Source organism: Talpa occidentalis, unplaced genomic scaffold (assembly GCF_014898055.3).
Source record: "Talpa occidentalis isolate TD23 unplaced genomic scaffold, MPIMG_talOcc4v2.1 talOcc4.6, whole genome shotgun sequence".
NCBI lineage: Eukaryota > Metazoa > Chordata > Mammalia > Eulipotyphla > Talpidae > Talpa > Talpa occidentalis.
This window is the reverse complement of record NW_023604972.1, coordinates 7,646,520-7,658,719: the sequence shown is the minus strand read 5'-3', so window position 1 is coordinate 7,658,719 and position 12,200 is coordinate 7,646,520. Positions and strand designations below refer to the sequence as shown.

The window sequence follows — 12,200 nt, the reverse complement described above, 5'->3', positions numbered from 1 at the left end:
TGCACTTGACCCCACTGATGCCAGAACGCATTCTGGCCAGGCCTGCTGTTTCACGCCTCTGCCTTTGCCTAGGCTTGTGCCCTCACCCAACTATTGTCTCCCCTGCCGACCTCTTCTTCATTCTTCAAATGGCCAGTGAGTGGAAGCCTCTCCTGACTCCTGCGGGCTGGTCCCGTCTGGCCCCCAGAGCCGCCTGTGAGCCTGCGTGCATCTCAGGCCACGGTGAGACTGGGTCTAGGATGATTGACACCATTTGCTAAGGAAGTGATGGTCTAGGACTAATGCTGGGGACTCGTCACCCCAATAAGCACCTCCCCTGTACCTCAGGAGGAGTCTGCAGCCCCAGACCAGGTGGCTTTCACCATCTGGGGGAAGGTAATGCTTCTTTCAGTTTTACATAAACAACTCAATTTCTTACCATTTACATCTGGCCGTGTATGTACTTCTAGGTTTACCTGCATTTAACTGAGGGTGGCATTAACTTTACGGAGTTACCTTCCCTTTTTGTCACTCTTTTCACGTCTCCCAAAACAGATGCAGGCCCTGTCTCCAGGCCTAGGAGAGGATGGTGGCAGTGGGGAAGCCCAAGGGCCAGCCCATGGCTTTGTGGCACTCTGGGTACTAGGGTGAGTCAGGCCCGGTCAACCTGGTCAAGGCTTCCATCCAGGAAGCAGCTGGCTTGCATGGTTTAGCCAACTCCAGCTTCACAGGAGTAGTTCCTTTAACCCCATCTAATCTTTACAATATTATCGTACAAACACTCCCATTCTGGCAACTTTATCAGAAGCCTTACCCTCACTCCAGCATGTGATACTGTGAGTGATTTTATTTACAAGCCCCAACTCCACCCATGCAAAGCTGTGTCAGGAATCGACTTTGTCCATCCCCAAACTCATGTTTGAATCAAAGAGAGTGTTTGTGTTCCTGTTTCTGTTTGCAAACAGCCTCAACAATATCCTATTCATCTTTGTGGATTCAGCACCCAACGCTGGATGCATTGTAATGCTCCCCAAATGTCTACTGAAAATCAAGTTAAAATGGAATCATGGGAGGATAGGGCAGAGACATCCAAGTAGATATTGAAAATATTCAAGGAGAGAAGCTTTTGTTAACCGGGTAGGGAGTGGAGGTCAAAGTGTTACTGGCTGGCTTACTGCCGAGGTGCAAAGCAGAATATGATGATGCCAGGGTTTGAAAAGTTTCATTGCAATTTGATGGCAAGGACTCTGGAGATAAACTCACATCTGCCTCCTGTTGTTATTGGCACCGATTGTGTAAGCAGAATCTTCTTTAAGGCTGGCATGAGCTGGACATTACAGCAACTGGTGGGAATGTCTGAAATGTCAGGTCTGGAAATTTCCACTGTCAGGGATGTTGTGAGATCCCATATTAATACAGCCATTGAAGTTATAAAGGTGATACCACATGGAAGTAAAAAAAGATAGGGTGGATGTATTTTTTTAAAGATTTATTTTATTTATACAAGAACTGGGGTACAGGCCAGAGGTACAGGAGGGTGAGAGAATTCACCAGAGACAGAGCGGAAAACAGTACAGGTAGAAGGACCGAAATACACTGCTGAGGGGAGCAGCGGGCGAGACAGGAGAGGTCTGCCATGCCATGTGGGTATCTCCCTGGCCAGCTGGGAATCAAACCTGCACAGCAGAGGCTGCGGACAGCTTCACGGTGCTGCACTCAACCTGCTGCGCCACCAGACAGGATAGGGTGGATATTTTTATGTAAAAAAAAAAAGAATGAAAATAAGTACTTGATGTAATACATTGTGTGGGATGGGGACACAGCGATGGCAAACAGTTACTATGTTGGACTCTTGGGTTACAACATGGAATAACCTTGAAACATTAAAATAAATGAAAGAAACCAGCCCCAAAGGACTGCATGCTGTATAATTCCATTTATATGAAATAGCCTGAGCAGGTAAATCCACAAAACAGAAGGTAGATTAATGTTCCTTTGGCCTGGACTGGGAGGGTGAAGGGAGCTATGGATAATAGGTGTGCGTTTCCTTTTGGGGTAGTGGACATGTCCTAAATCGTGGTGATGAGTGCACCATCGTGTGGGTCCACCAAAAACCATTGAATCATACACTTAAAGTGACAGAAGTTTGTGATATATAAATTCATTCTCTGTAAGCTGTTTAAAGTGTTGGGGTTTGGGGGGAAGAGGATTCTTTTTTAGATTATCTTATTATATCACAATGTGATTCACTACATCATCTTTTCCAGAAATAATACAAAATTTACTGTCACTCAATAAAAATCTGGATTTTTATTACAAGAAAATCCCAGAGAATATGTTTCTGATAAAGTCTAGAATTAAAGACTTACAAAATTAAGTCAAGTCAGCTTTTCGTGAAGTGCTTGACAACGGAGGATGACATGTGACATGTGCTTGTTCTTTTAGCAAATACCACGTGCTCTGCTGATGCCATTTCTCTCTCCTGTTGATTTGTCAAGAATGAGGGTGGTAACTGGAGTTCCCAGGCCTTTGCAGGTGACCTGGAGCCACATTCTAATCTCATCGGGTAGTCACAGTCTTCCCAGCCCTCTCTGTAATCTCATACCTGTGCCCCCCGACAGCACGGGCTCGTCCTGGAACGCCCTGCTCCAGCCCTACTTCCTTCACCACTGGAAAAAGTCTGCTCATCTTTCAACGTGCAGATCCAATGTCAACTCCAGGACACTGTGTTTGGTACAGTATCCCATCCTGAAGAATTAATTTCTCCCCCAGTCCGGTACGCATTTATGATTAGAACATGTGATCACATTCCCTTGTGACTGCACAGCAAGCATCAGATCAGCAAAGTGGGCCCTTCCAGCCATGGGCCATCTGCCAGCGATGGGACACTAAAGGGTATGGCAGGGAGGTGTAAAATTCTGGTTCCAGACTTCCTTGATTTAATTGCTGACTTTGGCCGGACACCCAACCAATCTCAATGCTTTGGTTTCTTCAGCCATAAAACGGGAATAAATTACTCCTGACAATCTGGGTTTGAATCGAGGAATAAGTAAATATATGGAAAACTCTGAGAATTGCACGTAGGTACCACTTAAAAAAAAAAGGTAGTCGTTTTCATTCTTAGTGTCGGTGCTGTTGTCCGATTCCTTTGTTTTGTGGAAAGAGTAGGTGTTTCTGGAGGGCGGGGCATGATCACACCCTTCTTTGTATTCCCCCAACTAGTGCGGGGACTCGGCCAGCTTTTATAAACCTTGCTGGTAGTGTGCCTGCCTCAGGATACAAAGGCTGCTGATGTTAAACCTCATTCCAACCCTGCGAGGTCACTGTGACCCCCATTTTACAGAAGAGGGCCCTGAAAGGAGACAGGACGTGAACTGTCCGGTGTCACACACTGCTGGCAGGGGGCAGAGCCTCCAACTCCAAGGTCAGGGACCGGACGGGGCGGCAGGGATGCCAGGAATTCGGCACAGCTGACCCTCCTAGCCAGGACACCCTCCTTCCTCTGAACACTTCTTTTTTTTTTCCTGCCAAGAACATGGACATTCTGGAATATGAAACCTGCAAAACTCAAAACACTAGATCTGCATTCGTGTTGCAGAGCTGATTAAGGAAAGGGTGGGAGAAGACGAAGCCGTTTAATACAGGATGTCCTCGGCCGTGACCGTGGCCTCTTCTATTTTGGTGTGAATCTCCGGGAGGGGAATCTGACTGATGGCCACCACCACCAGGTTGGCGGCGTGGGCCGAGGCGCTGGCCACGCAGATCCAGAACGACTCTTCGTACTGCTCTTCCACCACCACCAGGCGGAAGAGCTTCTCCTGGAAGTTGGCGACCCGCTCGGTCAGGTCGTGCCACTTCACCGCGGCCACGAAGCTGGCGATGGCCAGAGCCACGGCGCCACCTGCAACCCAAAAGGCCAAACGCGCTCAGCTTCTGCTTGCAGCGCCGATGGCCGCACGCCAGTCGTGCCAAGTGGCGTTTCTCTGCTGCAGGCAGCCAGCTCTCGGCCGGTGTAACCGATTCTGGGGAAGACCCAGATGTTCATGTGCTTGCAAGAGCAGAAGGTGTGTGGGAGGAAGAATCAAGGTCCTCTGAGATCGGGGCTGACTCTCCATCCCTCTCAGGTACCCGCTTACCTCCTGCCGTGCTTTCCAGCCACTCAGGCCACATCCAATCTCTGGATATGTTAGGGTCTGTGTGTGGACCCCGAGGGCTCCCTGGGGCGACGTAAGATGCCCTCCCCGTGCAGACTGGCGGGGGCTCCATCTTACACTAGCCTCCATCCGTCCGTGTTTAAGGACAAGAAGGGAAGAGAAGAGAAGGAAGGTGGGAGAGGAGGAAAGGAGAGAAGGGGAAATTGGAAGATCCCCAGACGTCCGTGCTCCCCGCCTTTGCTGAGACTTTGGCTTCCTAGTTATCTCTCTCCTCCTGTCTCTGTCTCTGTGTCTCTCCCTCGCTCTCTCTCCTCTCCCCGTTCATCTTTCTGCTTCTCTGCAGCTTTACCATTTATGAAAATGATGAATCCTTTAAAAAGAATTAGAATAATAAAAATAATTACATCTTCACTGAAGAGAATGTGGACACCACAGAGAATCATGAAGATGAAAACAAATGTATTTTATCTCAACAGGAGAGAGACACGCCTGCAGCATTTTAGCGTCTTTCTTTACGTCCCGTGCTTTTGAGCAAAATTCGTCTCGCTGCTCTTGCTGTGTCAGACTTGCCTTTTCCCTCCCTCGGCCCTGCTTCCCTGGTGCCACAGGCTGACGCCGCGCCCTGTACATCGGGGCGGAACACTTTGTCCTGGCAACACCCCTAATGCAATTAAATTCCGAATGACATTTCTGGATACCAGATGGCTTCTGACTTCTCTGCAGCATAAGGCATGTGTGGACACCTTGTACGGCACCTTCCTGCTCCTCCCCCGCTCTCGCCTTCGCATAAACCCCTCCTGAATGGTGGCACTTAAGGAAGTCCCTATTTCTATGCCTTTTGATACTAACGTTTTGCAAAAATGCCTTTTTAAAATACGCTCCTCGGCGGAGTCTGCGTGGAGGAGCCGCCCTCCAAGGAAGGACGGCGACAGAGATGAGCATTGGGTTCAAAGGAGGATTCAGCGTTTTGCACCTGCCAGTCACTGTGACGACTCAAGCGGAGGGAAATATGGCCCCTGAGGTCTAGCTGCGGCTGAGGCACACGGGAGCAGTGATTCCAAGGAAGCCCACGGTCTGCAAACCTGGTACCTTTGTCATCACTGACTTGTGGCCATTACGTTCTATCACACAGTAGGGCAACACTACCTGCTCTGTACGTGATGGTCTGTAAGGTGAAGGCTCTGCGGGGGTGAGGGTGGAGGTGAAGCCTTGACTGTTTGACCTGGGTTTCCTGAGACAGCCCTCACTTGTTGGGATTTTGCTGTTTTCATTACAGATGATTTTTTAAGTACATAAAAACATGTGAATTAGTTCCTCTGCATCAATATTCACACACACACACACACACACACACACACACACCTGCTTCTATCTTGGAAGATAGGTCTTGGTCATAAATGACCCGGGGGTGAGGGGAAAGACCAGGGCTTCGTCTCGGTCGTACCTGGGTGGGAATCCCACCTCCACAGCTCATGGCTGTGTGACCTTGGGGGACCTTAGGACGTCTCTGAGCCTCAGGGGCTTCATCTGTAAACATGGGGCTAATTGGACCTCGTAGGGAGGTTGTGCAAATTAGATGAAGTCCCAGGTCCCTTCTCTTCTGTCAGGTGTGAAGGTCCCCACACCTGGCAGCAGCAGCTCCTCACCTCCTCCCTGCCCCATCTCCTCACCCCCAGGCCCTGTCTTCTTGCCTGAGCTGTCACCCTGTCCTCTCGGCCGCTCTCAGCCCTAAGCTGTTCAGACTCTTTAGCAACTTGATTATTTATTATGACAGAGTTTCTGCATCTTTTAGTAAAGAAGATATTTGGGCCCACCTAGAAACATTATACTCCTGGGGAAGGCCGACTGGGTAGGGGCTTTCTACTCTTCACCCCTTCTGCCCAGCGAGTCCATTACTCAGCCTGGTGGGGTGTGCACACGCATCCCCCTCCCGGCCCCTTCCTTACCTGCAAGGATGTTCCAGAGGCAGATGCCCCCGGGGCCGTTGACCGCCCTGTACGGGACCTGGATCATGTTGAGAATGGCAAAGCCCATGCTGACCAGAGCCAGGGCCAAGGCCAAGAAGAGGAGCAGCAGCGTGGTCACGTGCAGGCCTGCGTTGAGCTCCCTCACCAGGTGTGGGAAGACTGCAGAGAGGAGACAGCCCTAGTTAGCACCAGAGCTCCGTTCAAGTTCCTCAAGCCCATATGTGCTTCCCAGGAGGGTCTTCATGGGGGGGGGGTGAGAGCAAAGAGCAGTGGACTCCTGGTCCCCAGATTGCCTCTATCCCCCCATCAGGAGCCAGGATTCACAGCGCTGTTGGTTCCACCTGCTTTTCCATGCCATTCCCCTCTGGAGCCTTTGCCAGCTTACCAGTCTCCTTTTGTTCACAGGCCGGTGTCTTCCAAGCCTGAGAACTAGATCCTTTTCCTTTGAAGTGTCCTTTCCACTCAACAGTTTCCAGACGCTCCACGCTTACATCTTACTTCTGACTCAATTTACTTTCTTGTGTTTCCACTTATATTTATGTCTACATGATTATCTCATCAGCATCGGAAACTGTGCCCTGGCAAATGAGCTACTTCCTGAGGGATTTTTCTTTTAAGCCTCCTCTTCCCTTTGCGTCCTTTCTGCTGTAGGACCAAGCTCTTGGTCCCTTTTTATTCCAAGCCTGGGAGTTTGTCTCTTGGTTCATCGTCCCCTTTCTTGCCAATGCAGGACACACGACTAGCACAGTGATGCTCAGCAGACACCCCAATAGACAAGTCCCCTGTGTGAGCAGCGGGAGAAAGAGACTTTGCTAACATGCCCTGTGGGTGAGGGTGCAGGACAAGGCACTGTCAAGCCTTGGGGTGGGGGAGTGGATGTTAATTCATACGCCCTCTATCCAAGTTTCACTTCTAGGAGCAGCACTCCTGCATGTGCTTAAAGCTGTATCTATTGGGTATTCATTATAGTAGCAAAGTATGGGAGAAAGCCATATTATGAATCAATATGAGACTTTCAATAAATTAAGTGCAACCACATAATGAAAAATATATGAAGAACTAATCATATCCTCATATTGAGATGAACCCTTTCAGGTTTTGCTGGGGAAGTTGTCAATCATGAATTCCAGAAGGAGCAATGTGGGGTGGACAGTGGGAACTTGGGGGTCAGACTGACCTGGGCTGGGGGTCTGGCACTCAGGGCTTTGTGACCTTGGGCAAAGTTGCTTAACCCCTCTGAGCCTCAGTTTTCTCTTCCTGTCTGGCAGGGTGGTAGAGGGCTAGCCAATCACAGGTCACATGTCTGGCCTCTTGAAAATGAACTTAACTGTTACTCATGCATCTGATATTTTGAGCACCTACTATGTGTCAGACATTGTTCTCAGGGCTTGGGGCTCATTGGTGAATAGAACTGATGTGTGCCCTCAGTATGCTACCCACCAAGGGGGCAGAGACAGATTATAACTAATACGCATAGCAGATAAGTAAGGGCGTATGGAGCAGGCGGTTAGCATGTGCTGTCTTACCATGGGCTATTTTTATTGTCTCCCCTAAGCTCTGTTTTGCTTATTCAAGTCTTTGGAGTGTGGCTGCTCCTGATGGGGTCCATCCCTCCTGCAGGCTTTGCAACTTTGTTACTTGTCCTTGTTAATTACCCACAACTATTTAGGAAATTGTACCTTTTTCTGGCAGTTTTGAAACAGTCTCAAACTTCAGAAAAATCTCAAGGATGGTACAAAGGAATGTTTTTTCCTTGGGAGTCATCTGAGAGTAAATTTTCCCTTCATCCCGAGTATGTTAGGATCGAGTTCCTCTGAAAGGGACATCCTCTTGCCGGACGCAATGCAGCCACAAAGTCATTACCTGAACATGGTGCCGGATTGCCATCGCGTCCCAATGCCCTGTTCGGTTTCCCCCAATTACCTTAGTCACCGCCCACGTGACAAACAGAACCGCTTCAGAAACAAAGACTGCAGAGCGGGCTCATGGTCACCTTATAATATGGCCTTTACTTTATTTCTTTGTGTGTGTTCAGCTTTTTGTGTATGTTATTTTTAAAATGTATAATTTTTTATACATGTAACTTGTTTACAGCACTACATATGAGTTAGGAGAAGTTCACACCTCATCAGATGCTGTGCTTTTAATAGAGCTATTTTTCTAACATCACCCTGACCAGTTTAATTTCTTGGCACATATAAATATCTCTAGAGACTTTTATCCCCCCTGAATATACATATCAAATATTTTTCTTTCATGTATATAAACAATTCTCAATTGTATGATTATATTTGTCAACGGTGCAGCTTTCAGTCTTTATATACTTAAAAAGATCCTTAACCCAGCCAGGTTTCTGAAAACTCCACTTCTTAAATATAGACATCCAATAATGGATCCTTCATCCCCTTGCATTTGCATGATGCAGATTAATTATGATTTCACAGGACACTGTTCTCACCAGCCCCCTAATTGCTTGGTTCTAAGGGCTTGCAGATCATTGCTTTGTTTTTTATTCCCCAGAAGATCCTTCATCAACTGGGCTTGGATTCCTGCCTGGTGTTTGCTTGAAAAGCAGCTCAGAAGTGACATGAACTTGAGCCGCTCACGCTCCAGGACAGTGTCCAGCACCTGCCTAGGTCTGCCGGCAGAAGACGGCTTTGGACTGGGTGGTCTGCTCCCAGGGTCCGGGGGCAGAGCCCTTTGCTCTTCCTTAGCGGAGTGGCTTTCATATAAACAGCATCACCATGCTCCCTGCAGGCTCATTTCTGCAGGGGTCTGCACAGACACACCGCACTGGCTGAGGATGCCCGGTCCTGTGCTGGCTCCAAGGTCTGGCTCTGCTGTTTCCTGGCTGGGTGACCCCGGGCAAGGTAACCACTCCAAGCCTTAGTGTCATCGTCTGCAAAATGGGATCGTTCCTGACTTCTCTACACATCTGTTATGAGGCTTTAAAGAGACAAGCTGTATAAAGCACTTGCCAGAATGTCTGGCACAGGGAAGCGCTTGTTACTTTAATAGTTGTCAGTGAGAGGTAAACAACAAAGCAATACCATCCCTATTTCTAAGGTTTCTTTGGGACTTTACAGGAAAAAAGACTGCCTTGGCTCACTGTGGTCTTTGACATTATGCCCCAGATCGAAGCAGTGGAATTCCACATTTAGACGCAAGCACTCATACACACTGAACAAAAGTGTTTCAAGCAGCTTTCACGTCTCAAATATACTCACTCGAGAATTGGGACCGGCGGCCCCCGAGCCCACACTGTCGCACCTTACACCCTCGAAAGAGCCCGTAGTAAATGTCCCCAATGAATTTGACCAGCTCTGGGTCCGTGGCGTTGACTAGGTCCGCTCCAGTCTGACACAGGATCTTCCCGCTCAGCCAGTGGGGCACTGCCAGGGCAGTGATGAGCAGGACGAAGGAGGAGAAGCTCAGGAGGGATGCCAGCCCAAACCACGTCTTTTTGAGCCATCCACGCATCCTCGGGGCCACAGGTCATGCCCCAGGTATGTGGGCAGATGCGGGGATCCTTGACATCTTCTGGATGTACCGCACCCCTCTGCTCCAGGGCCAGCTCTTCCAAACCCACCCTTTCAGGATTTCCAGTGCAGCCCCTGGTCCCGCCTAGCACCTCCCCACGGTCTGTGTTTACTACAACCACATCCGGAAGTCTCTGCAGAGGCGGGCTTCACCTGCCTTGAGTGTTGGGAGTGTGTTACTGCGGGAAGTAACCCTATATCTCCCACTGGACTAATGTTTCAGCAGAGGGTTTAATTGTTCCTCCTTTCAAGTATGTAAATAACCCTGGTGTGGACCTCTTCACCATGAGAAGCCGTGAAGGCAGCTCAACAAGGTAGATCTGGCCATAAAGAGGCTCTAACCCGTTTCCAAAAACACATCTGGTAGAAGGAAAACAAAAATGGAATGATTAGCACTTGAGTATTATCAACAATGCACTGTATCACATGTCGATCTTGGATGCGGGCCTGGCCATTTCTTGCTCTTAAAATGTCATTGCTGCCATAATCCCCAGAACCGCTATAAATACCATGAAGTGACCTCTGTTTTCAAGGCTTCTAATTGAAATGTGTCAACGAGGTTTTATAATTCCTGGATTTATCACTGGATGAATCTGCTGTGGGTAAAATTACAACATGAGCTAATTTGTGGCGCTTGGGGTGGCCTGGACCCCAGTCCATTCCTCTCCCTCTACCTTTTGTGTCATCTGAGATGGGACAGAAAAGTGTTTTTCTAATGTGTGTGCAAATAATTATCAGACTGCTGGGGGATTTACCTCTTCTATTGGTGAAGATCTGTCTTTTTCTTTAATTTGTAAGCACTCAGACTGAAATATTCCCTGTTTTCTACCTTATTCCATGGCTTTTTAATTTTTGACTTTTACTCTATTAAAACCAGGGAGTATTTATTTATTTATTTATTTTAAAGATTGATTTATTTATACAAGAACGGAGTACAGGCCAGATGCGTGGGAGGGTGAGAGAATTCGCCAGAGACAGAGTGGGGAGCAGAACAGGCAGACGGACGGAAGACACTGCTGAGGGGAGCAGCGGGCACGACAGGAGAGGTCTGCTGCGCCATGTGGGAATCTCCCTGGCCGGCCAGGAATCGAACCCGCGCTGCAGAGGCTGCAGACAGCTTCACAGTGCGGCGCTCAACCGCCTGCACCACCAGGGAGGCCCAGACTTTTACTCTATCACTGAATGTTAATGTCACGTGAGGTAGCTTTGGGGAACAAAATTGGGCAGAGGAGGCACAGCAAAGCCTTAGTTGATGACGTGTTTTTCTGTAAATAGCAAAGTACAATGAACAGACTTAGAAGAGGACTTGGCACCTTGATAATCGATCAATGTTATCCTTACTTTAACATCAAGCTTGCTTTGAGAAGGCAGGATGTGTTATACCTGAGCCATATTTCTGCCCCAAATGATTGAGTTAGGCCAAACTTTGGTGTTGTAGGGGTTAAGCCCCGATTTCTAGAAAAATCCTATGAGGAGCAAATGATTCCTAACAAGTCCTTGTTGTGCTACGTGGAGGTGGGTGTGGTTAAGCAGATTTCTAATTATTAGAGCCCAGGGCTGAAATCACTCTAGTTCTGGGCAAGTGGCTTCTCTGGCCTCAGTTTCCTAATCTGTCCCAGGATTGTTGTGTCAAGTAGCACCTGGGAAACAGCACCTGCCGGTCACTTGGCACTGCGTATGGCACTCAGAGGGCACAGGATAAATGGTCTTCTCCCCATCCAGCCTTCTAGCAAGTCTGTTCATGAAGCTTAGGATAATAAAACATGCTGCAGGCTGCGTCCAGTTCAGTGGTGACGGCTGTCTGCGTGCCTTATCTGCCATGAGTTTATTGAGCAAACTCTGGTGTCTGATGTACACGGGGCTCTGTGATTGGGTGCCAGGCAACACAAAGATATGTGATAAGGGATCCTGCTGTTGGGAAGGGTACAATAATGGTAGGAGCCTGATTCTCAACCAAGGATGATTTTGCCCCCCATGGGACACTGGGCCACATTTGGGGATATTTTTGATTGTGATGACTGAAGGCACAGGGGCTGCTACTGGCATCTAAGAGGCAGGGACCAGAGATGCTGCAGGCGCCCTCCAAGGCTGGGACAGCTCTTCCCCCGCATCTCTGTACAAACATAAGGGGCACAGGCCCTACATCCGAGCTAATTACAAGAGAGAAAAATGCCAGACTCTGCCATCTGGAAGCTTAAATGTGAATTTGTGGACCTTTGGCCTTTGGACATTTGGTCTGATGAGGGCTCCCCTAGAAAGGCCCCAGAACAGCGTTTCAGGACTTTACATGGTTAAAATCGGGTGCCCACCAGGCCAGAGAGGTTATATTTTTTTCTTAGAAATCTCGCAATCATTTTCCATGGTATTTTTTTTTTTTTGGTTTGTTTTATGCATATATTTAAACATTTAAGATATAGTATGCTACAATTTTGGTATCACGGTTTTGGCAAGTTTTTATTTTCAAATAGGCCCTCAAATGTATATTTAAATATCCCCAACTTCCAAGTGGGAAGCATGGGGCGCTCACACTCTCTCATCGGCCCAGCGCGCTGCAATGGAAG

The 12,200-nt window shown here is 48.4% G+C and overlaps 1 protein-coding gene across 1 annotated transcript; it reads right to left on the bottom strand.

The window, feature by feature from the left end:
* Positions 1-3,606: 3,606 nt before the first annotated feature.
* CLRN2 (clarin 2) lies at positions 3,607-9,580 on the bottom strand. Its single transcript, XM_037530364.2, has 3 exons — positions 9,328-9,580; positions 6,080-6,259; positions 3,607-3,880 (listed from the first exon to the last, which is right to left on the bottom strand). The coding sequence occupies exons 1-3, from the start codon at positions 9,578-9,580 to the stop codon at positions 3,615-3,617; spliced, it is 699 nt and encodes a 232-aa protein (XP_037386261.1). The 3' UTR covers positions 3,607-3,614.
* Between the last annotated feature and the right edge of the window lie 2,620 nt (positions 9,581-12,200).

Bases quoted from the DNA above. Each gene is read 5' to 3' on its own strand.
- CLRN2 (XM_037530364.2), bottom strand. From the start codon at position 9,580: ATGCGTGGATGGCTCAAAAAGACGTGGTTTGGGCTGGCATCCCTCCTG. The intron at 6,260-9,327 runs GTGAGTATATTT...TCCTCTCTGCAG, and splicing joins CCGCCGGTCCCAATTCTCGA to TCTTCCCACACCTGGTGAGG. The intron at 3,881-6,079 runs GTAAGGAAGGGG...TTTGGGTTGCAG, and splicing joins CCTCTGGAACATCCTTGCAG to GTGGCGCCGTGGCTCTGGCC.